The 25,560-nt window shown below is 38.1% G+C and overlaps 1 protein-coding gene across 2 annotated transcripts in view; it reads left to right on the top strand.

Annotated features, from left to right (window-relative positions):
* Window positions 1-25,548, top strand: part of TDRD1 (tudor domain containing 1) — a 43,785-nt gene extending 18,237 nt beyond the window's left edge. Inside the window, exons 10-25 of one of the 2 annotated variants that reach the window (XM_030806814.1) lie at window positions 201-287; window positions 4,515-4,682; window positions 4,792-4,899; window positions 5,802-5,972; window positions 7,278-7,520; window positions 7,894-8,031; window positions 11,459-11,569; window positions 12,325-12,495; window positions 14,494-14,769; window positions 15,284-15,403; window positions 16,503-16,619; window positions 19,976-20,143; window positions 20,996-21,223; window positions 21,830-21,876; window positions 21,958-22,045; window positions 25,517-25,548. In XM_030806814.1, coding sequence (XP_030662674.1) covers window positions 201-287; window positions 4,515-4,682; window positions 4,792-4,899; window positions 5,802-5,972; window positions 7,278-7,520; window positions 7,894-8,031; window positions 11,459-11,569; window positions 12,325-12,495; window positions 14,494-14,769; window positions 15,284-15,403; window positions 16,503-16,619; window positions 19,976-20,143; window positions 20,996-21,223; window positions 21,830-21,876; window positions 21,958-22,045; window positions 25,517-25,548 — 2,273 coding nt within the window. Of the gene's footprint in view, window positions 1-200; window positions 288-4,514; window positions 4,683-4,791; window positions 4,900-5,801; window positions 5,973-7,277; window positions 7,521-7,893; window positions 8,032-11,458; window positions 11,570-12,324; window positions 12,496-14,493; window positions 14,770-15,283; window positions 15,404-16,502; window positions 16,620-19,975; window positions 20,144-20,995; window positions 21,224-21,829; window positions 21,877-21,957; window positions 22,051-25,516 lie in introns of those variants that run through there. The other variant, XM_030806816.1, reaches the window with a different exon arrangement.
* The last annotated feature ends 12 nt before the right edge of the window (window positions 25,549-25,560 follow it).

Here is a 25,560-nt window from a genome sequence, read left to right as displayed (position 1 = left end):
ACTATGGTAATTTTGCCTCAGTTTTTTTAAGCTGGGCATTACCATAGCTTACCCATAGGAACTGAACTGGCAAAACATATACCAGCCTATTAATAGCTATGAACGTGGGTTGTATGATTGACTTGTTTCTTCTTTATGCTTTTCCCATAATTCTTTGTATAGTTTCTCAATGGAGGCATATTTTCTTAATCACTTTTTAGGAAAACTTTTAGACCATGTGCTTATAGAAATGGGATATGGCTTGAAACCCAATGGACAAGATTCTAAGAAGGAAAATGCAGATCAAAGTGAGTATAGATTGATATTGAGTGGTATAGCGACTTCAGTTATTGAAGACCATCTACTTACTAAACAAAGGCACAACTTTAGCACTGTTAAGACTTGTTAACGATAAACATTCTATGAGCGATTTAAATATGCTATTTTATATTTAGTAGTATATCATTTCTAATCTCAATCTTCCTGCCTGTTCTCCTCCTCTGTCCATTTTCCACATGAATCCTTAACATGGTAATCATCAGATATGAAGTATTAAATATCATAGCACTTTAGAGTTAGGGCTTTTTTTTTTTTGAGATGGAGTTTCACTCTTGTTGTCCAAGCTGGAGTGCAATGGCATGGTCTCGGCTCCCTGTAACCTCCACCTCCCTGGTTCAAGTGATTCTCCTACCTCAGCTGCTGGAGGAGCTGGGATTACAGGTGCCTGCCAGCACACCCAGCTAATTTTTTGTATTTTTAGTAGAGACAGGGTTTCACCATGTTGGCCAAGCTGGTCTTGAACTCCTGACCTGAGAGTGATTCACCCGCTTCAGCCTCCCAAAGTGCTGGGATTACAGGCGTGAGCCACTGCACCCTGCCAAGTTAGGGCTTTTTAGCTCACATTTCTTAGTTTGTTTTTCTTCCTTCTTGGGTATTCCGCCAGTAATTAATAGGGCTGTAAAATTCTGTTCCAGTAGGACAGTGTTTCTGACGATTTTTTACTTCTGTAAAAACTTGTGTTTGTGGTTTATTTAGATAAACAAGAGAACCAAGAAATTTCGCTTTCAGTATTTTATTTCCTCATTGCCTAGTCACCTGTGTTTTGTATTATGTTTTTGATCCTTTACTTTGCTCCTATACCGATTGCTTTAGGAGTAGATATAATTCATTGTCTCTTACTCATTCATCCAGAGGTGGTTGCTAGATTGACAGTGCCATGGTTGGACACATCCGGTCACATAAGCACACTTGAATCATCCTTAAATCTACCTTCTTACCTCCCATCCTTTGCCCTAATTGGTTGCCAAGTCTTTGATTCTTCTTTCCAAGTATCCCTCATGTATGTCTTTTTTATTTCCTTCCCTACTACCATTTTCTTAGCTCAGGAATCCTAATCATGGACAATTGAAACATTTTCCAATGTCACAGTTTATCTCCCTATCTGTATTCTTAGAGTATTTGCCTATGTGATATGCCTGAGAACACATATCTTGGTGGGACAGCTCTGATGAAAAGCTTTCAGTTCTTTGTCATTTGGAGGAGGAAACCAAACAGTTAGAGGTCTAGTGGTAGTCATGGTTGAAACCGTAAGTTCTGGTGCAATAGAGTGAGGAAGAATGAGGAAGAAGAAGCTGGGGCCTGCAACATGGAGTGAGGAGCTATAATGGGAAAGGTGGGAACAGAATGGGAAAAACCTTGCCAGAGCAGCAGAGGGTACATGCTTCCAGGAGGGGGAGTCATCAGTAATATCATGCTGTGAAGGTAAATTCATGCTATGAAGGTATCCAGTGGAAGGAACAAGAAAACCACTGAGCAATATCTTCTTCACTTAAGGCACTGTGAAGGTGCCTTCATGAAGGCTAAGGCCAGTACAGACAAGCAGAAGAAATTATATGGGATAGAGAAATTAGGTGTGATAGAGAAAGTGCAGGATGCAACGGAGACAGGTGGGAGGGTACCTAAGACTTGCAGTGAAGCCATCTGGAACTGATGGTACACAGCAGGAAATAACCAGGTGCTGCCGGTGGGGAGTATGTTGCAAGAAAAGGAACATGTGTTAAGGTCTAGAGATGAGAAAAAGCATGATCAGGCCTGAGAAACTGAAAAATAAGTAGGGCTAGATTTGACCACTGGTGAAGAAGTATAGGATGGGGAGGTAAGCTAGAGCAGATCATTAAAGGTCACAGGAGCTGTGTTAAGGGGTTTGGACATGATTCTGAAGCCAACATAGAGAATGGAGGCTTGAGACACCTCTGGATTCAGCTTGTTGGATTCAAGTAATGTTGGTGGGTATGGGAGAATCAGATTTGGAAGTCAGAAAAGATGAGATATGGGATATTAAGAGTTCCCTTTAAACTGCCTTCTTCAAAATTTAGCTGTGCCTCTGTCACACAATTAAATCAGTCCTCCTGTCCTGCCCCTTCTTGACCTAGCCTGGCTTTAAGCCTTTACAACTTGGTCTCTAATGTCAGCATACCGAGCTAGTGACATCACCATGCTTTTGTCCCCTCTCCTCCTCCTGTGTTCCTAAGCCCAGCTGCACTCAGCCTGGCATTATGATTGTGCACCCTCTTGTGATATTTATGACACTGTAGCTCCTGATTGAACATCTTCTGTCTTCTACAAGATTTAGAATATCTAGATGCAAAGACTGTGGCCTTTTACTTAACTACTTCTCCCCATTGCTTAGTATGGCGTCTGACATACATTAGATGTTTAAGATACATTTTTTTTTTTTTGAGGCGGAGTCTCGCTCTGTCACCAGGCTAGAGTGCAGTGCTGCGATCTCAGCTCCCTGCAACCTCCGCCTCCTGGGTTCAAGTGATTCTCCTGCTTCAGCCTCCCAAGTAGCTGGGACTAGTAGGTGGGAGGTGCGCGCCACCATGCCCAGCTGATTTTTTTGCCTTTTTAGTAGAGACGGTGTTTCACCATGTTGGCAAGGATGGTCTCCATCTCCTGACCTCGTGAGCTGCCTGCCTCGGCCTCCCAAAGTGCTGGGATTACAAGCATGAGCCACGCCTGGCCAGATATAATTTTTAAAAGCTGGCACAGTGGCTCGCTTCTCTAGTCCCAGCTACTCAGGAGGCTGAGGTGGGAGGAGGGCTTGGAGACCAGGAGTTTGAGGCCCCAGTATGCCATGATTGTACCTGTTAATAGCCACCACACTCCAGCCTGGGCAACATAGCAAGACCTCTTAAACAATAACTCATGGAGGATCTTATGATGGACCCATGCAGCTGAATGGAACTACCCAGATCTCCCACTCCACCTATGTACACGTGAAGAAACAGAAGCTGACTGGTCCAGTGGGTTACCTTAAGCCTGGAGACAGAGAACCAGAATCTCAGCCCCCTTACTCCAGTTTAGTGCTCTTTCCACCATTATGCATCCTGTGCTGTGAAACAACAGGACAGTGGTTCATTTTGCATGCTATTAAGTTTTTCTCTTGCCTTCTTCCTTATGTTGTGATTTCTTTTGGAAACATTTTAAGAAATGGCTTTTAATTTGAGCCTATCTCTTAACTTTTACACTTGAGATCATTAAATTTACTTTGGCTACTGTTCTGAGCCAATTATCCATTTCAATGGGATTTCTAACATCAACAATCCATTGTAATACATTCTGAGAGGTCATTCCTAGATAGCAAATTCCCTCCACTTTCTGTGGTCTATCCCAGCCTCCCCTTGGTCTTCAGAGTCAACCTATAGGTTCACGGTGAGAACCATTTCCTTTAATGGTCTGTAAACTAGATAATTATTTTCTCATATTTCTGTGTTTAAAACAATGAAGTCAGCCTTAGTTTTATGTGAATGATATCTTATCCTTTAGTTCCTTAAAGCAGTAGTAGTTTTTGTCTTCCAGGATTCTGTTAAGTTGCCATAATGTCTCTAAGTCTCAATGCTAAAAATATATGAATAGTTGGAATTTTATAAACCATGTACTTTTTTCATTTCTGTGAGTTTTGTCTTCTGAGTTATTTTCCATTGTGCTTTTGAAGCCTTTCCTTCTTAAACTCTTAGGTTAGCCCTAATTATTTTTCTCTTGACTTGTGACTAATGTTGCTTGTATCTTTTTTGAACTGTTGAATGCATTTTAAATTTCTAATTATTTTATCCTAATAAATTGTTCCCTATGGGGTTTATCATTTTCACTTTACAGTGAGTAGGTCCTAATCTAATCTGATGTGTTTCTACTTGAGTATAATGAGATGATATGTATTCCAAATTACATTTTCTTGAACTCTTTTAGGGACTATAAAGAGTGTATTATAGAGTGTTTTAATTAGATCTGAACTTGTCTTTTATAAGTCGCTGATTTTCTTTCTTGGACCATTCTAGCTTTTGGTGACATCGAAAACTGCCCTTATTATAAACATTTATTATTGGGAAGAAGAAACACCATGACCTCTCAGACTGCCATCTTCCAGGAACCTTGCAGTCATAGTCATATTCTTTTTAAAATGATTAAAGCATGCATAATTTTTTTTACTTTGGATGAAAACAGAATGGCTTATTTTTCTGTTTTCTTCTGATAAGGTGATCCTGAAGATGTTGGAAAAATGACAACTGAAAACAACATTGTCGTAGACAAAAGTGACCTAATCCCGAAAGTGTTAACTTTGAATGTAGGTGATGAATTTTGTGGTGTGGTTGCCCACATTCAAACACCAGAAGACTTCTTTTGTCAACAACTGCAGAGTGGCCGTAAGTCAGCTTTCTTGATTTGCTCTGTGAAGCTAAAATACTTTGAGACTTGATATGTAGAAATAATGTATAGATATGTATTTCTTTAAGATGTGATCTTTATCTGCAGGAAAGCTTGCTGAACTTCAGGCATCCCTTAGCAAGTACTGTGGTCAGTTGCCTCCACGCTCTGATTTTTATCCAGCCATTGGTGATATATGTTGTGCTCGGTTCTCAGGTAAGGACAGAGTATTACTGATTTTTAAAATTTATTTTTATTTATTTTTTACTTACAATTGAGTAAAAACCATTGAAACAGAGTCTTTGGTTTGCACTGATGGCTGGATTTAAAGCTTGAATATTAGAGTGAACCAATCATGTTTTTAAATAGATCAAATTAAATTGGTTGAAAGGAGTGTGGTCTGACCTGGGTAAGGGCAGAGCACCTGTGTGTGTCAAGGAGGTGGAGATAAAAAGGAGGTATTTTTGGTTATTTTGTCAACCTTTTGGTTTGGGGGACTGGTAAAGATAATGCGGTTTAAGCTAATAGGTGGATGTGGAACCTCCACGGGTTCATATCTTCACCGGTTTTATTGAAATAGCAAGAGGGCCTGGAAGTGTGGAGCTGTCACAGTGCAGCTTTTGGACGGTACAAGTTCTGCCTTGCGATAACCAGGTTCTGTTACTCTCTGCCCAAGAGAGGCCCAGTGGCCTCATGGAAGGGGAGACGCAGTAATCCTTCAGTAAATTCATCACTTGGTTAGTGGAGTCTGGTTGACTCATGCTTGCCAGGTGTTTTAAAACTAGTCTTGCTATTGAATGCTTCATGTATTGATTGAGACCTTGTGATTCACATGATCAGGATATGTTCTCTATCCTAATGAGCTAACTCTACTGGAGAGACAAGGCATGTAAACTAATGATTACTGTGTAAGATGTAATTACTATAGTAAGCTATTCATATTACATTTTAGGAGTTGAAGGCTTCTGATAAGCAAAATTAGCAAACATATTGTTCTATAACCTTGATATCTATTAAAGAAAAATCTATAAATGACCATCTCTAAGTTAAGGAGGAAAGGTTTTTGTTTACAACTACAGTGGAAAAATCATTTGAGATTGAGTCTCTCCCTTTTTCAGAGGATGATCAGTGGTACCGTGCCTCTGTTTTGGCTTACGCTTCTGAAGAATCTGTACTGGTTGGATATGTAGATTATGGAAACTTTGAAATCCTTAGTTTGATGAGACTTTGTCCCATAATCCCAAAGTTGTTGGAATTGCCAATGCAAGCTATAAAGTGTGTACTAGCAGGTATGAAATTTTTATAGCCTCCATATTCTTTAAAAAATCTAAAAATGAAGAAACATGAAAAGATACATGAAATAGGGAAAAGCTGCTTCTCAAAACAACATCATGATCAGATGCTTAAAAGTTACTATATATGTCATTTATCCCAAAGAAATCAGAGATTTCTTTCCATGTCAGTTAGTTGGCTTCATTCAAACATACCATAATTTAGAAAGAATATCCTATCTCAGAAGGGTATTACATTTGCAGCATATCCAAGATCTTTTCCTTAGGCCCTGTTGAAAAATGTAGTTACATCCCAAAATACTTCCTTAGGCTACATTCCCACAGGTGGAACGGGTCAGTAAGTCTCCTTCTTTTCATGTTTGTGATACATATTGTACATTTTCTTCCAGAAAGGGTTGACCTAGTTTACATGCCCAACGAAAAAGTATGAGAGAGTCCATTCTTGTACACACTGGTGCATCAAAGGGATGCTTCTATATTATTTCATCCCGGCCAATTTTGATGAGCTAAAGGTGAAATCATTTCAATTTGCCTCATTACCAGTGAGGCTAAACATTTTTTTGTAAGTTACTTGGCCCTTGCATTTCATAAACTGACTGAAGCATAACTGTTGGATTGCTGATTTGTAAGTGCCCTTTCAGTGTTGAGTTGTAAGTGCCAGCAATGTTTCATATGTTAATATAAGGGACCAGTACTTCTTCAGAGATTGTTTTATACTTTTGTTTATGGCTTTCTTAATTTTATTGGGCTATAATTTTCCTACCTACCATAATGTTCACTTTAGGTGTTAACTATACAATTCAGTAATTCTCAGTAAACTTACTGCGTTGTACAAACATCACCGTAATCTGATTTAGAACATTTCCATCACCCCGGTATGGTCTCTCGTGCCTATTTATGGTTAGTCCTTGCTGCCCAGGTAATGACTAATCTACTTTCTGGCTCTGTAGATTTGTGTTTCTGGACATTGTGTATCAGTGGAATTACGTGGTTTTTGTTTTACATATTATAGAAGCTTTTTACAAGCTTTTTCTTTTTTTCTTGGTAGAGATGTGAGTCTGGCCATGTTGCCTAGGCTGGTCTCAAATCTGCCTTGGCCTCCCAGAGTGCTGGAATGAGCCACTGCACACCAGCAGGCTTTTTCTTTGTTAAGTATGCGTTCATTTTTATGTTCTTCTTAAGTGACACGTTTCCATTCCAGTGTTTGCCATAGGTTTCTAAAGTTTAACTTGGGGAAATTAGGAGCTAAATTTCTAAATGCTTTAAGAATAATTGTAACATTCATTCAAAATTCTTTGTTAGGAGTAAAGCCATCATTAGGAATTTGGACTCCAGAAGCTATTTGTCTCATGAAAAAACTTGTACAGAACAGAATAATCACAGTGAAAGTGGTGGACAAGTTGGAAAACAGTTCCCTGGTGGAGCTTATTGATAAATCCGAGACGCCTGATGTCAGTGTTAGCAGAGTTCTCGTAGATGCAGGCTTTGCCGTGGGAGAACAGAGTATGGTGACAGATAAACCCAGTGACGTGAAAGAAACCAGTGGTAAGTCAAATGTTTACTGGATAATGCCTGTTCTGGAGTTCAGATGGTTCTATAAATAAATAGTTTCTTGTACTTATAAAAATAATTTGTGTTGAATGCCTTTCATCTTTTTAAATCAAGCATTCATCTAAATACTTGTAAGAATGTTTGAAAAATAAGATTTTGTGGGGAGTTTTATAGGTTGCCAGCAGCTGATGATCAGAAATGTACATTTGAAATTTACTTAGATAATAATTTATTGTAAGACTGACTTTAAGGTTAATATTCCTATAAAGGCACTTAAAAAGTCAGTGGAAATTCAGTTCTTTAAAAGCAGATTCCTCGCTACATCCCTCCTCCACTATGTCCATTTAATGTTTAATTATTTTCACAGTTCCCTTGGGTGTGGAAGGAAAAGTAAATCCATTGGAGTGGACATGGGTTGAACTTGCTGTTGACCAAACAGTAGATGTTGTGGTCTGTGTGATATATAGTCCTGGAGAATTTTATTGCCATGTGCTTAAAGAGGATGGTAAGTTGATTCTTGTCATTTGTTTCTTTTTACAAATACATTGGCATAGATAATAACTTCACATGAGTTTGTTACTAAGTGATAAAATACCTCTTTCCAAGAAGAGCCAAGTGGGTATTTGTATTTCCAAGAAAGATTTGGTTATACTTAGTTAGCTTTTATTCTCTTTTAAGCCATTATTTCTATTTTCAACAATGCCTCCTTATATTTAAACCAGTTTACATTTCATAGAGTATCTCCTAAATTCATTTACAGAAATTAATTCGGCCTGGTATAGTGGCTCACTCCTATAATCCCAACACTTTGGGAGGCTGAGGCAAGAGGATGACGAGGCCAAGAACTCAAGGGTGCAGTGAGGCTTGATCATACCCGTGCACTCCAGCCTGGGCAGCAGAGCTAGACCGTGTCTCTGGAAAACAAACAAACAAACAAAAAACAAATTTAACTTGTGTTGAAGTATTAGTGTAACATATAGATACATGTGTATATAGGAGTACAACATAATGAATTATCACAAACTCCACACACTTGTATAACCAGCCTCTAAGTCAAGCAATAAAACATTACCAGTATCTCAGAAGTTTCCTTCCTATCCCCTCCCATCATTACCTCTTCTTTTTTTTTTTTTTTTTTTTTTTTTTTTTTAATGGAGATAGTCTTGCTCTGTTGCCCAGGCCTGAGTGCAGTGGCACAATCTAGGCTCACTGCAACCTCCACTTCCCAGGTTCAAGCAGCTCTCCTGCCTCAGCCTCCAGAGTAGCTGGGACTATAGGTGCGTGCCACCACGCCCAGCTAATTTTTTTTTTTGTATTTTTAATAAAGATGGGGTTTCACCGTGTTAGCCAAGATGGTCTCGATCTTCTGACCTTGTGAATCCACCTGCCTCAGCCTCCCAAAAGTGCTGGGATTATAGGCATGAGCCACTGCACCCAAGCCGCCACCTCTCTCTTTCAAAAGTAAACATCCTGCTTTCTAATAGCATAGATAAGTTCTTCCTGGTTTTGAACTTTCTAGAAATGGAATTACACACTATGCGAGCTTCTGAGCCTTGCTGCTGCCCGCTCCACTGTGAGATTGTTACGTGTATCTGTACCTTGTTTTTCTTTGCTGCATAGTGTTCCATTGTATGTTACATGTATCTGTATCTGGTTTTTCCTTGCTGCATAGTGTTCTATGAATTGTATTGCAGTTTCTCTACCATTGGACACTTGGCCTGTTTTGCTTGGGCTGTAAATTAGTGTTGCTGTGAACATTACAGCATATCTGGTGCACATGTGCAGGCATTTTCATGGAGTCCATACCTAGGAATGAAATTATTAGGTCATAAAGGGTGTGTAAATTTGCAGCTTCCCCATCTACAAAGGCCAGTTTCTGAAGTGATTAAGAAACATCTAGTTGCTCCACATCCTCACAAACGTTGTGTGTTTTCTTTTTCATTTGAGCCATTCTGATGAGCATCATTGATCTTAACTTTTCCAAATATTGGTTTTTCTTTGTCAAATAAGGACATTAAACAAGATAACTAAGGCCCTGTCTGACCCCATAGTTGTGAGATTTGTCAATTCTTCATTCAGAATCATCTGGTTGGTAGGCCACCATTCCATATAGGATAAAATTTACAATTTTGAAGTTGCTTTTTATTTTTAAAGGTGATTATACAAACATAAAACTTCTAAAGATGAAGAAGGAAACATGAAAACATGTTTCAAAAGTTACAAAAGTGTATATAGTGGAAAGTAAATTTCCTGGTTCCTCTTCTCAATTTTCCAAATATTTTTTCAGAGATACTCTATACATATGCTTGTATGAGTATATATAATCCTTTTCTATATCTATAAATAGTATAAAATGGTAAGTAATTTTTGCATTTTTTCTTCCACTACATTTTGGCTATCAGTTCACATACTGTTTTCTCCAGCCTCTTTTTAAATAACAGTTTTTATTTCGGAATAATTTTAGGTATACAGAGAGTCACAAAGATGGCACACAGAGTTCCTATATATGCCTCACCCAGCTTCTCCTGTAGTTAGCATGTGATCGTGGCACATTTGTTCCAACAAAGAGACCAACAGTGGTATATTACTATGAACCGAACCCCAAACTTTATTTGGTTTTTGCTAGATTTTCCACTAGTGTCCTTTTTCTGTTCAGGAGCCACTCTGTGATACCCCATTGCTGTTTAGTGTCTATTCTTTTTTGCGGCTACATGGTATTCCACTGTGTGGGTTTATCCTAATTTAATTAACCTAAGTTAACATCTGGTTGCTCCACATCCTCACAAACATTGTGTGTTTTCTTTTTTGTTTGAGCCATTCTGGTGAGCATCATTGATCTTAACTTTTCCAAATCTTGGTTTTTCTTTGTTAAATAAGTACATTAAACTAGATAACTAAGGTCCTATCTGACCCCATAGTTGTGAGATTTAACCTAAGTGTGGATAAATACAGGATTAGTGGTTTCCAAGCTTTTATTACTAAAACAAATCCTTGTACTATGATTTTTACTTTAGGAGTAGATCCCTGGGACAAGTTGCTAAAATTGTAATGAGAGTATTAGGTCAAAGGAATATGTGTGTTTGTGCTTTTGAGAGCTAGTGTTCTTCAGAGGCCAGCCAAACAATCCCCCAGCAACAGAGTGTATCATTATCTATGGTGTGTCCTTAAACTTTATTTAGGCTAATCTGAAAGGCGAAACTTCTGAAACATAAGAACTTATTTTCCATTTTAGTAAATGAGCCTTTGTCACATTCTTAAAAGGCATTTGCTTTTCTTTTACTCCTACTAAGTAGTTGAGATCCCTTCTGCATTCAGAAGCTCTCCATGGTCTGCATTTTGCAGAGACAGCTCCAATGTCTCTCTCCAGTGGCCACTTCTCCACTTCTGTGCTTCTCTAGCCTGCTGCCCACTTTTGGTTGCCTAATTTCATAATCCTGTCCTTTGTCTGAGAGCCATGTCTTCCTTCTGGAAATACCCTCTCCTTCAAATGTGACGTACTTTGAATTTCTTTATGAAACCTCCAGCACGCAGAGCTCATGAGCTCTGACTTCTTATACGTTACCTGTGCCATCCATTTAGTGATTATAGTCACTTTCAGGACAGCTTTTATGTAGCTTCTGTATGGGCTTGTATGCTGTTTTCTTATCTCCCTGCAAAGTTCATGCTTTAGTGTACTGATAATCATGCTCTAATTGTTTCTTTTTGCCCAGTAAATCGTTGGTGTTGGGTTTATTGAAAGTATTAACTAAATAACAACTTATTTGCCCAGTAGTTTTTTAATAAGGAAAAGCATTGGGTAGACTTAATAGTAGTTTAGGGAGGCACCTGTCTTGATCATAAAAATCACATTTTCTGACTTTAAAGGAAAATCTATGTTGTTTATTTTTTAATATGTTCTTAATTTTTTAATCCTATGTGTATTTTATTTTCAGCTTTAAAGAAACTCAATGATTTGAACAAGTCATTAGCAGAACATTGCCAGCAGAAGTTACCTATTGGTTTCAAGGCAGAGATAGGACAACCTTGTTGTGCTTTTTTTGCAGGTAAGTTGCAATTGATGTAATCTTGACTTTTAGAACCTTATATTTCTTAACATTCAACCCTTATTTTTAGTACACATTTTCTTAATGCTTAAGCAAACATTTTTCATGGCCAAGACTAAATGAATGCTTACGATGTCATGTGTTTTTCCTTCTCTTTGTAACAAGGAACCTCCAAGTGATGCTTTCTTGCCTAAACTTTATTAAACATTGTTTTAATGCTTTTCTTTCCAGAATTTCTGGTAATATTAAAATAAGTTAGCTCATGGAAGAGCTGTTCACAGCAGGTTCATTGTTTCTTCTGGTTACTATAAGTATTTACAGTATTTTGAAACAGTATTTGAGACATCTTCATTACAATAATTTTTTTACTATTTACTACTTACATTATTTTACCACATAACAAGTAAAATCATCTGAGCCATTAGTGCTGAGTATTATACATCTCCAAAACTGACAGGTATATTCAAGTCTTATCTTCACCTTCACACTCTGTTTATTGGATAGGTTATGAATGAAATCTTTAATTCATATCAAATGTAAAAGTATGGCACTATACATTTTGGAGATAGTCTAAAAATAGATTTTGAGAATTCATTCTAGAGATTTTCGAATTTTGAAAAATGAAAGGCATGATTTGGGAAAGTAAGCAAATTTATTACCTACTTTCAGACAAAGGGTGGCTTTTTTCAAGATAAGTAGTTCAAGTGTTGATAGAAAGGAAATGTTCCATGTCACAAACTGTGTGTTAAACCTAGGTGATGGTAATTGGTATCGTGCTTTAATCAAGGAAATCTTACCAAATGGACATGTTAAAGTACATTTTGTGGATTATGGAAACATCGAAGAAGTTACTGCAGATGAACTCCGAATGATACCATCAACATTTTTAAACCTTCCCTTTCAGGGAATACGGTGCCAGTTAGCAGGTATGGTATACAATAAGAAACTTTCTCAACTTGCTAATACTTGGGGTATATAATCTAAGTGTTAATATCTACAATGTTAACATTTTGTGTGAGTTAGAAGATCCTGCTTCATATTATAAAACTTAGAAATGTATTTACAATATTGACCAAAACGTCCAGTGTTGTCAGAGTAGGGAAGCGCCTGCTTTACTGACCATGGGAGTAAAAACTGCACGATCTTCTGGAAGGCATTGGCAGGATTCCTTAACAACCTCCAGTGTTCATACCTTCTGACTTAGTAATTTTGCTCTTAGTAATTTATCCCAGAGAAATCCAGGAATTGCACAGAATAGGTTACAAAAATAATTATTACACCGCTGTTAATAATGGCAAAATAACATAGTCAATAATAGCGGATTGGGTAAATGATCCATAAAATGGACAATGATAGTACTTATTTCGTAGGGTTGTTGGGAGGATTAAATGAAGGTTTAGGACAGGGTCTGGCACTCAGAGTTCTGCATGTTTAGCTGTCTATTGCACAGTCATTAAGATGATGTTAAATATGTGTTATTGATACGAAGAATTGTTCGTGATTTAAGTGAAGAAAACAGGTTATAAAAGAGTGTTGTGATGAAGACAGTAGACGTCAGAGCCAACTGCTGCTTGCTGTCTATGAGACGTTTAGGCAAATTATTTAAACTTCCTGTGCTTCTGTTTCCTCATCTGGAAATTATTCCTACCTTCCTCAAAGAGTTGTTAAGAGAAAAATATAAAGCACTTAACAGTTTTTGGCATTATACCTATAGTAGCGGTTATTATAAAAACTTTATAATAGAATATAAGAATGTGTGTATATGTGCATGTGTGTATTTTGGACATCTGCACGTAAAAATTATGGATGGTTAGATTCCAAAATGTGAACAGTGGTAAAGTCAGGCAGCATAGATGGATTTATTTCTTCTGCTAATCTGTTTCTATTTATTTTATAATATGTTTCAGATTATTGTTCTTTTTTAATTTTTTTTTTTTTTTTTTTTTTTTTTTTTTTGAGATAGGATTTCACTCTTGTTGCCCAGGCTGGAGTGCAATGGCGCAATCTCGGCTCACTGCAACCTCTGCCTCCCAGGTTCAAGCAATTCTCCTACCTCATCAGCCTCCTAAGTAGCTGGGATTACAGGCATGTGCCACCACGCCCGACTAATTTTTTGTATTTTTAGTAGAGATGGGATTTCTCCATGTTGGTCAGGCTGGTCTTGAAATCCTGACCTCAGGTGATCCGCCTTCCTCCACCTCCCAAAGTGCTGGGATTACAGGCATGAGCCACTGTGCCCGGCCCAGATTATTGGTCTTAATTACCATATTTTATTCCAGTGCTGCTTAAATTATGGCCCCCAAACCAGCAACATCAATATGGGAACTTGTTAATAACTGCAGATTCTCAGCCCCCACCCCAGACCCAGACCTACCAAAATTAGAAACTCTGGGTAGGGCCCCACAGTCTGTGTTTTAACAAGGCCTCTAGGTGATTGAGATACATGTTGAAGTTTGAAAATCGCTGCTAAGAAAACGGGTGTAAGCCAAAATTATCCAAGAAAAATAATTTTTGCTTATATAGTGAAAAACATTTTGAAGTTATTAGAAAACTATCCACAAAGATGGCAGTATATCAGCTGACATCTTCTACCAGCATAATGGTTAACTCATGATTTTATACATAACAGAACATGATGGTGAATTCTAAAACAGTACTCCTTTTTCTATTGGAAAATGCCCGGTAAAGATATGTTAGCAGAGAATGTAAGGAAAGATCCTGAGCCTCCTGAAACCCTAGAGTGTATTAGCAAATGCATTATCTCTAAGTCAGGCATGCAGGATGTAGGTGTATAATTGAATATTGAAGATACTCAGGATTGCTGACCTGAAAGTAAACTTGGCAAAGACCTGGTCCTGGGTACTACTAAAGCAAAAATGAAACTTGTTCATAGGATTCTTTTTACTGCTGTCCTTATTTTCCAGATATACAGTCTAGCAACAAACATTGGTCTGAAGAAGCCACAACAAGATTCCATATGTGTGTTGCTGGGATAAAATTGCAAGCCAGGGTGGTTGACGTCACTGAAAATGGGATAGGAGTTGAACTCACCGATCTCTCCACTCGTTATCCCAAAATAATTAGTGATGTTCTGATTGATGAACATCTGGTTTTAAAATCTGCTTCACCACCTAAAGATTTACCAAATGACAGACTTGTTAATAAACATGAGCTTCAAGTTCATGTACAGGGACTTCAAGGTAACATTTTAAAACCATTTATTTGTTTAAATGTGTTATTCTTTGCTCTCAGAGACTATGAAAATTTTTCCATCATAAATGACAATTTTCCTGTAGAGATATGCTTTACGGACATAGATTAGTAGGCTAATATTAATTGTATTATTATTAAATTATTGAAAAAACATTTCAATGTATTTATCAGATAAACATATACAGAGATATCTCACTTAGAAGCATGAGTAAATTTTAAGAATTATATTAAATATTTGACAGAGATGGAAACATACAGAAATATACTACAGGAGGGTAATAGTTCAAGGATTTCATTGTAGACTGGACTTTTTTGTACTGCCCACAAAATCCCTCAAATAGAGTAGATTGTTTTGTGAAAAAATACAGATTTTTATTTTGGGGATTTGGAAATGTTGATAATCAATTGATGAACAAATGATTGAATTAAATATGTTACTGAGGAAAACAACAGTAAATTTTTTTTTATTCCGTGTGAGACCTGTGTTTTGTATGTTTCCAGCTACCTCTTCAGCTGAGCAATGGAAGACGATAGAATTGCCAGTGAATAAAACCATACAAGCAAATGTATTAGAAATCATAAGCCCAAACTTGTTTTATGCTCTACCAAAAGGGATGCCAGGTAAGAAATCACAATTTGAGACATATTTATGCTCATCTTTTAAACTGTAAAACAAAAGTGCTGGTCTCGAATTCGTTTGGGAATGAAGGGGAGAAGAGGCTCACTGTTTTGAGGAAGAACTGATTATAACGCTTAAGGCAAATTTAGTTACGAAACACTAGCGGGAACATGAAGGGAAGCCCTACTACAGTCAGCACCTACCTGCCCAGTAGCCTGGTCTACGGCATTTTATAACAAAAGTGTCCTTAATTACTGTATAATTTCTTGTTTAAAAGACACATCTATATTGAATCATATTTACTGCTTTAGATATATCAAAAGACTTTGTAATCCATTCATAATCATAGCTTTACTACACCTTGGAGATGTAGAAAAATGTTTCACAGTAGAACGAATCTTGAAGAAAAGTAGCATATAAAAATTTATTTTTAATTTTCCTTTTGTTGTTTCATGGAAGTTGCAATTAAGGAATCTCTTAAATGTGTATGACTTTATCCTTGTAGTATCTGAAGTGCAAGTTGAGTGCTGTCTTTTTAGAATAATTTGCAGGCACTTTGAAAGCTGAAAAAATGAAACTTTTGTTACAAATTTTCAAAGTTAGAACTGTGGTAATGCCAATAACTGCTCTTAAATTTATCTCTAATACTACAAAAGGATCTTTGTGTACTAAAAAGCAGAAGCTTAGGGTTATTTGATCCTGACAACATGTTGTATGATGAATTGGAAATGCTATTAAGGATAATTTTATTAAGTATAACACTCACTGAAAAGTACACTAAACAATTGTGAAAATACAGCTTAATAAGTTTTCACAGAGTGAACAAACCAGTATAACCACCTTGATTAAGCAGTTGATCCACCGGAGGCTTCCTCCCTGCCCCCTCCCAGTATTGATTGCATCCCTTCTGCAAATGGCAACCAATAGTGGGTATATTTATTTTCAAGTATAATGTATATTTTATATACATGTATATATTTTAAATATGTATATTTTAATACACAAAGGGTTTTTGGATTGATTAACTTGCCATTCTTTTGTATACTGTTAATGGTAGCACTGGAAATTTTCTTCACGAAAGATTGCTTTTATATATTTTAGAAAATCAGGAAAAGCTGTGCATGTTGACAGCTGAATTATTAGAATACTGCAATGCTCCAAAAAGTCGACCACCCTATAGACCAAGAATTGGAGACGCATGCTGTGCCAAATACACAAGTAAGGTTCTTTTAGGGAAAATATTTGAGGAAAGGTATTTAGTCTGTTTTGTTCTACATGATACTATGTAGATTTTGGTATTTTAGCTGCATATTTCGTTTGGTTTAGGGAGAGAAATTAAGGAAGGCAGTGTTGTGGATTTAATTCATATGTTGATCATTCACCTTTTCGATTCTATGTAGATTATTTTTAGTCAAGGATATCGGTAGATTTCTGCAAATTTGTCAGTACTTACAGATAACCAGCTCGAGATAACCACACTATTCTAGTGGATCAGTCATGTTACATTTATTTATGGAGGGGTTGCAAAGAATTCATAGGGTTCCATATGTGAATGTAATGTACTAAAAGAAGGATGAAATGCCTCAGGGAGTCAGGCTCATTGATGAGGGTATACTTTGATCATTCTCCATTTTAATACCTCATTTTAACAAATTTCCTATGCTAATATAAATAACACTTGGATTTGCTTCTGGGATCAAGGTTAAGTGGGAGTGGAGCCAGGTTACAGTGCTGCTTCATGGTCCACAGTCAGGTCCAATTGGCAGGCCTGTTACTGGGGGCATGGATAAGCATGGCTCCTGCCAGTCCCTGGGCAGAGATGGCTAGTGTGGCAGGATGGCAGCCACGTGGGGCTACAGTTGAGTTCACCTGGGGACAGGGCTGGTTTCAGTCAGTAGCTGGGAACAAGGTCTTGAAAGTCTGCCACTGGGGCACGGGCCTGTCTTCTCAAAGAGCCTTCCTCAATCTTGGGCTCCAGTGGCGTTTGAAAACCCCCCATCTGGATCCCAAACCTCTCACAAAGGCATTTTTGTGGTTAGATGGGCACCAAATTGTTTTTGTTGGGGGGCACAAGTTGGGGACCTTCAAACTTCATGGTCTTGCAGATATTGCACACTAGTTTTGTTTTTCTTTTGTATGAGAACTGGATCTACACTTGCCCTTTCTTCCCAGGATAAATCACAATTTTTGGTTCTGTAAGTATTCTGCCTTACTTCATTAGGACTGCATAAGCACTGTTCAGAGCTGAGCTGTGTAGTGTATTACAATTACATTCTCTTTTGCCACTTTTGTTGTTGTTAGTGTTCTATAGACTGTCACTAATTATTTCCAGTGCTCTGCATTAGTGCAAATTCCCTCAAAGAACACAACATGTACTTTCTCAACTATTACCATATTGGAGGCATCTTCAGCCTTCAGTCTGCTCCTGTACAGGCTGTTTGTCCCCCAGACCTGAGCTGTTATCCTGGGTTTTTCCTCACCATGCTGAGATAGTTTCAGCCCTGACCCTGTTGTTTCCTGGACGGCGCTTCTGCCCCCCACACCGTGTTAGCTAGATTTCTTCTTCCCTCGTCCTACCTTGTTTTTTGGATCCCCGACTTCCCTTTTGATTTACTCCAGTATTTGGGTGGATCCTGTCGTCCAGAAGCTGAGAAAAGGTGCATGTAAGACAAATTTTCTGTTAACTCCCGTGTTTGAAAAGGTCTTTAGCCTAATAATTAATTGATAGGTTGCCTGGATACAGAATTCTAGATTGGAAATGGTTTTTCACTTAAGATTTTGAGGCACTGCTTTTATTGTGTTTTAGCTATTGGTGTTTCTGGTCAAAAGATTAATGTTATTCCGGATTCCACAAACTTCGTATGTTTTTTCCGCCTTTCTGGAACTATTAGTATTCTCCTCACCTGTTTTGAAATTTATGATGTGACCTTAGTATGGTGTTTCTTTTTCTACCATTTTGCTGGACACTCAGTGGGTGGACCCCTTAAGTCTAGAAATTCATGAGCTTCAGTTTGAGAAACTTTCCTGAATTAATGCTTTTAGTTCCCTTTGTTTTCTGTTCTGTTAGGAGCTTCAAGTCTTCTAATGCTGAATTTGAACTCTTCTGCTAAATGTCCTCATCTCTCTTTCATCTTTTTTGTTTTTAAAGAGATTTCCTCAATTTCACCTTCCAACTTTTTAAATTTAGGTTTTCATTTCTATCACATTTTTAATTTCAATAGCTTTTTTGTTTGTTTGGTTTTTCATGTATATGTGTTTTAATACTACCCTGTTCTTTCAAGAGTGGAATGTCATTTCTCCAAGGATGTTACTGTCAGTCTTCTAATGTTCATTATCATCTTCCTCCTTGGTTTCCTGCCTTGGTTTCCCTAAGGTCCTGTTTTGTTTTGGTCTCCTCTGTGATGTTAGAGGCTTTCTGCAAATCTCTGGTGATCCTGTGCTGTTCCTGTATTTAAGATGGGGCACTGAGAAGTTATTGGGAAGTTGCTTTGAGAATGGGCAGGGGCTTTTCCACTGGTGGCCTTCACTGTGGGTGATCTGGCTCTGCCATCTCACTGCAAACTCCCAGTGTCACCATCTTGATGGGCTGTCACATGGGCTGGTGGCCTCCTGTCTGGAGTGCACAGCTTGCCTGCCAGTGTTAAACTCTCCCTGGTCTGCTCTGCCTCATGTTCTCCAGTCCATGGCCTCTGTGGTTCATTCTCTCAGGAGAGGAAACCTCCAGTCTTCTGCCCTCAAGTAGCAGCATTATTAAAACATGGGAACATAAAGCTCACCATTCTCTTTAGCAACTTTAAAAATAGGTGTTATATGTAAATGAGTGTATGAACCAAAGCCTGTTGAGATGTCTTTGCAAGTAACTCTGCTTCCTTGGCCAATCTTCATTTCCAACTCCATCTTAACTCCTACTTTTGAATGTGTAGCACCTTCAGGGGTTGGGGATTTGTGATGTGAGCTGGGATGCTTCTTGGCTTCCCCACTGCCAACTGTGGTTGAGCTACCATGGCTCTACTAAATCATTTTCATTCAGGCATCTGCTTTCCCCCTTCCAATATTCTGTTGTCTTTTCTCTTGTTCTTTATTTTACGCGTTTAAAAAAAAAAAAAATCTGGCCGGGCGCGGTGGCTCACGCCTGTAATCCCAGCACTTTGGGAGGCTGAGGCAGTAGGATAGCTTGAATTCAGGAGTTCAAGTCCAGCCTGGGCAGCATGGCAAGACTATCTCTACCAAGAATAAAAAATTAGCTGGGCATGGTGGTATATATCTGTAGTCCCAGCTACTCGAGAAGCTGAGGTGAGAGGATCACTTGAGTCTGGGAGGTGGAGGTTGCAGCGAGCCAGGATTGTGCCACTGCACTCCAGCCTGGGCTACAGAGCGAGACCCTGTCTCAAAAAAAAAAAAAAAATTCTATTTTTCTAGGAATGTAGAGGTAAATGCTTGTATTTAATTTGAACTGTAACCAGAAATTTTGGCATGGATTTTTAAGGCTGATGTAAATATAACTGAATAACCATCTTAAAGTAGGAGGAGTCACTGACTGTAAGTTCTTACCTGAGATTTCATTCTATTTTCAGGTGATGATTTTTGGTATCGTGCAGTTGTTCTGGGGACATCAGACACTGATGTGGAAGTGCTCTATGCAGATTATGGAAACATTGAAACCCTGCCTCTTTGCAGAGTGCAACCAATCACCTCTAGCCAGCTGGCGCTTCCTTTCCAAATTATTAGATGTTCACTTGAAGGTAGACAGCTAAGTCACTTTCCAATTTAGGTTTCTGGGTATTTTTTTTTCCTCTTTATGTTTCATAGCTCTAAGTCTGAATCAAATGGATGGATATTTCCAGTAACTGCCTTAATGTTTTTAAATATTAAGAGTTTTCAAGTAAGTTTCATATTCTTTACTCTATATCGAATTCTCACAAAAACTATACTCAGTCAGTCTTTGTTTTATAGATTAGTTTCAGAGGGCCAGGGTTCAGAGATTCGGTTTTGCCTCTGGTTGCTAAGCTAGTAAGTGGCAGGGCCACGATGTGAAACGGTGTCTGGTGTCTGTGAACCAGGGTGTCTGACCTCTCATTTGGGGTCTTTCTGCTTTGTCACATCTCTCTTTAGGGACTAAAGGCATTCACATGACACCATTTTTGGCTACCTTATGAATGATAAATCTGCATATATTCAACTCCTTAGTTGGAATTTGAATAAAGTAAACAAAAATACTTAAAGTAGCTTTTTACTGTCGCTCCTGATGTCCTTATGCAGAGGACTTGCAGATAATACCATACCGATTGCTTCATGGTCCTCTCAGGTTTTGACTCAGAGTTGGAAAATTATCTTTGTTTCCCTGTTGGAATATATGAAGGACAGATGTGTCTGTTTCGTGCCCTCTGGTCCAAGATTAGGGCTTGATGCCTTGTTAGGTGATCAATCAATATGTATTGAATAAATTTGCCTTTTGTAATGCAACAGCAGTAGTACATCAAGACATACCTAAATCCAGCTGAAGTCCAGTAAGCCTTTTGCTTATTATTAGATAATTTATCTAAATTCTATCTTTTTAAAAGGGACTAAAATACTGTAATATCAATTTTTTCCAGGATTAATGGAATTGAATGGAAGCTCTTCTCAATTAATAATAATGTTATTAAAAAATTTCATGTTGAATCAGAATGTAATGCTTTCTGTGAAAGGAATTACAAAGAATGTCCATACAGTGTCAGTTGAGAAATGTTCTGATAATGGGACTGTCGATGTAGCTGATAAGCTGGTGACATTTGGTCTGGCAAAAAACATCACACCTCAAAGGCAGAGTGCTTTAAATACAGGTATTGTTTTCAAGTGTTATTAATAACAGATGTTAAGTGTGAGGAATAACAGATAATCAATTTAGTTGACTTGACCTTTTCTAACTCCCCATGCCATACTCTCTTCTCCTCTTCCACAAATCCAGTGGCAGGGTTCTGATTCCTGTGGCTGCCTGGGAGGGCCGCCTTGATGGAGGCAGTCCTCTGAGTCCAGATAGTCCTTAGATCAGACTTGTCAGCACTGCTGTGGGAATTGACACCAAGAGCTTTGAAAATGCCAGGCATTCTGTGTGCTCCTTATTTCCTATCTATCTATCCTGATCAAAATGAGAAGTCATATTTTTGAGATTCCATCTTCCTGGTACTTCGTAAGATGTATATTTGACAGACCTGGCCTCAATCAAAAAGAGAGATGATTGACAAGCAAACCCTTGGAGACATGGGTTGTTAATGTGGTCAAATCCAGACCATGGTAGTAGATAATCTCAAAGCCCAAATGGATCCATCCAGGTCTTTGTAGTCGGAACCCATGCGCAAGGGGGAGAGCTATCTTATATGTTTACACTCCCAAGTTTTTCTTCTTTACATTGTATGTTATCTAATGGCTTATTTTTCTTGTACTTTTAGAAAAGAGGTATAGGATGAATTGCTGCTGCGCAGAGTTACAGAAACAAGTAGGTAAAATTTCCTTTAAGTGAAGTTATACTCCTAACGTTTTTAGAAATTAAATCATATGGTTTCTTTTTCACCCACAGGTTGAAAAACATGAACATATTCTTCTCTTCCTCTTAAACAATTCGACAAATCAAAATAAATTTATTGAAATGAAAAAACTGTTAAAAAGTTAAGTTAAATTGTATGTTTTCGTCTCTTCTGTGATCACCAATAGGACATCTTCAGGCATGTTTTCAGGACAGAGCTAACGGAGCGGAACCTATTGTAAGGCTGTACTTTTGTGATTTAATGATCTGAGGTTTGGTCATAATGCTCCTGCTGTTTTTGTAGGTTTACCTGATCGTTTTCCTTTGCCACTGCTAACGGAACTGAACCCCCATGGGTATTCCAGTTGTAATAGCCTTTCCTTACTGTTGGTTGGTTTTGTGAATCCTATGTTATTGATATGTGGAGGGACTTGTAAAACTTGTTGTGACATAAAGCTTAGCCTCAGATTTTTTGTCTAGATCTGAAATTAACTCAGATCTCACTTATGCACATTGCTGTAAATATGTTTAGCACTTTTTGCGAGGGGTATCTAAGGGGCCAAGAACGGAAAGTGGGCTGCACTGAGGGTATTTTTCATTTAAAAACAAAACATACTCCCTGCTTTTGGCTGTGGTGATTCTAGTGTCTAAAGAACATACTGGTGAGTTTTAAATCAGTGTTCCTCCCCACCCCCATTTTTTAAATGTCTGGGATCCTTTGTTGTAAGACGGATCTCAGAAATAAATTTTTGATTAAGAGCCAATTAGAACTTCTGATCAGGCCTGGGGGTGGTGGCTCACACCTGTAATCCCAGCACTTTGGGAGGCTGAGGCAGGCAGATCACCTGAGCCTGGGAGTTCGAAGTCAGCCTGGCCAAGATGGCAAAACACTGCCTCTACTTAAAATACAAAATTAGGTGGGCATGGTGGTGCACACCTGTTATCCCAGCTACTTGGGAGGCTGAGACAGGAGAATCGCTTGAATCCAGGAGGCGGAGGTTGCAGTGAGCCAAGACTGCTACTACAGCCTGGGGGACAGAGTGAGACTTTGTCTCAAAAAAAAAAAAAAAAAAAAAAACCAACAACAAAGAACAACTTCTAATCTCAGAATAAAGTTGTCTCTCCTCACCACTTTGAGTTGTTAGAGTTCCAGCCAAAAGCAAAGGAACTTTGATTTACTTAATATGTGCACTTTTGTTGGTTAACAAGTTTATGTTAGACTGTTTGGAAATAGTTCAAGAGGTGGTCGTATTACTCTTCATGAATCTTTTATGGGTATAGTAACTCTCAAGTAGGAACCAACTGCCAACTGTGTTAAAACATATCTTTCATGTTGTAATAGACTGTTTCTTTGTTTTCTAAGAAAGGTCAACTGAATTATAAGCTAAATGTAATTAATGCAAGATCAACTATCTTGATTCTCATGTTTCGTTTCACAAATTTTGGGTTATGACAACTTTCAGTCCTTTCTAATATATTGTCTTAATACTGACTGTTTTGTATGTTTGAGCTTAAAATCTTAATCTTTTTTTTGGAGACGGAGTCTTGCCCTGTCACCCAGGCTGGAGTGCAATGGCGTGATCTCAGCTCACTGCAACCTCTGCCTCCCAGGTTCATGCAATTCTCCCACATCAGCCTCCCGAGTAGCTGGGACTATAGGCACACCCTGCCACGCCCGGCTAATCTTAAACTTAATGGTGATTTTGATTTCATAGATCAAGGAACATGCAATGACATGGATTTCTGGAATTTAGTCCTAGTACCAAGTCACTATATATATATACATATATATATATACATATATATATATACATATACACATACATATATATACATACATATATATACACACATACATATATATACACATATATATACATACATATATATACTATATATATACATACATATATATATACTATATATATATATATATATATATATATATATATATTTTTTTTTTTTTTTTTTTTTTTTTTTTTTTTTTTTGAGACAGTCTCACTCTGTTGCCCAGGCTGGAGTGTAGTGGCGCGATCTCGGCTCACTGCAACTTCCGCCTCCCGTGTTCACGCCATTCTCCTGCCTCAGCCTCCCAAGTAGCTGGGACTACAGGTGCCCGCCACCACGCCCAGCTAATTTTTTTGTATTTTTAGTAGAGACAAGGTTTCACCACGTTAGCCAGGATGGTTTCGATCTCCTAACCTCGTGATCTGCCCTCCTCGGCCTCCCAAAGTGCTGGAATTACAGGCGTGAGCCACCGTGCCCAGCCACCAAGTCATTACATTTTTAACCAAGTTGGTTGGCCTGTATGTTCTTATCTGTGTAATAGGCCTTTTTCCTAAGGATATTGAGAGTGCTTACACATCAAACTTAAAGTGAAATTTCATTGGTTTTTGATAGATTTAAGAGAGGGCTTAGTAGCTTTCAAAAGAAAACTTGATTTAAAGCATAGTAGTTGAACTGGATTTTTCCTTACTGTGGGAATAAATAGATATTGTATTTACATTTGAATACAGTGCAATACCTTGTGTTTGGGTAGTGCATATTTACAAAGCATTTTTACATCTACTCACATACTTAATCTTCACAATGCCCTTGAAAAGAAAGTAGGACCCATTCTACAGTTAAGGAAGCTGAGGCTCAGAGAGGGTTACATGACTGTCAAAAATCACACACTGGCTGAAACTAGGTCTTACGACTCAAAACAGTTGTCTCAACTTCCCTTAGCTGCTACGTGTACAGTATCCTTTTAGATCAGATCAGTTACATAGGGCATGAAACTAGAGGGTTACATTATTAGGAAAAAATGAAGTACATGGTTGCTTAAGCATTATTTCATTGTGAAAATAGAGCTGAATATTTACTCCTTTAAATTATTCTTTGAGATAGAATGGGTGTAAAAATGTTATTTTGGCTGGGCATGGTGGCTCAGGCCTGTAATCCCAGCACTTTGGGAGGCTGAGGCAGGCGGACCACATGAGGCCCGGGAGTTTGAGGACCATCCTGGCCAACATGGTGAAACTTTGTCTCTACTAAAAAAAAATATAGAATTAGCCAGGCGAGGTGGCGTGCACCTGTAGTCCCAGCTACTGGGGAGGCTGAGGCAGGTGAATTGCTTGAACCCAGGAACCGAAGGTTGCAGTGAGCCGAGATGGCGCCACTGCACTCCAGCTTGGGCAACAGAATGAGACCCTGTCTCAAAAAAAATAAAAGACAAACATGTATTTCATCATCTCTGGAGAAATTTAATTGTTAGCAATTTAATTGTAAAATTGCTAAAACAGAAGTGCTGTGGTGATATGAACATAAAACCCTCTGTAATCTGTTGCTCAAGTGATGTTTCAAGACACAAGTTAATGTCAGATATCTTTTATATATAAGGAGAGTGCAAACAACTATATGTTATATTTGTGAAGGGGAGTATAAACAGCTATATTTAGCATATATTATGCTATGTTACAGTGGTCATTTATTTTCTTAACTGACAGTTCTGACTTAAATGCGTAATTTCAGTTAAAAGTGAATATTTTGTTTGCTTATATTTGAAATTAAAAGCCATAGCAATTGAGTTTTTGTATAAGGCATAAAGATAGTTGGTTTTTTTCTTTTTCAGCAACAGCCTCTCTTGGAGGTAAACCCTTATGAGACAGGAAACAG

This window comes from Nomascus leucogenys, chromosome 3, assembly GCF_006542625.1.
Source record: "Nomascus leucogenys isolate Asia chromosome 3, Asia_NLE_v1, whole genome shotgun sequence".
NCBI lineage: Eukaryota > Metazoa > Chordata > Mammalia > Primates > Hylobatidae > Nomascus > Nomascus leucogenys.
The sequence above is the reverse complement of the archived record's forward strand: the minus strand, read 5'-3'. Positions and strand labels throughout refer to the sequence as shown.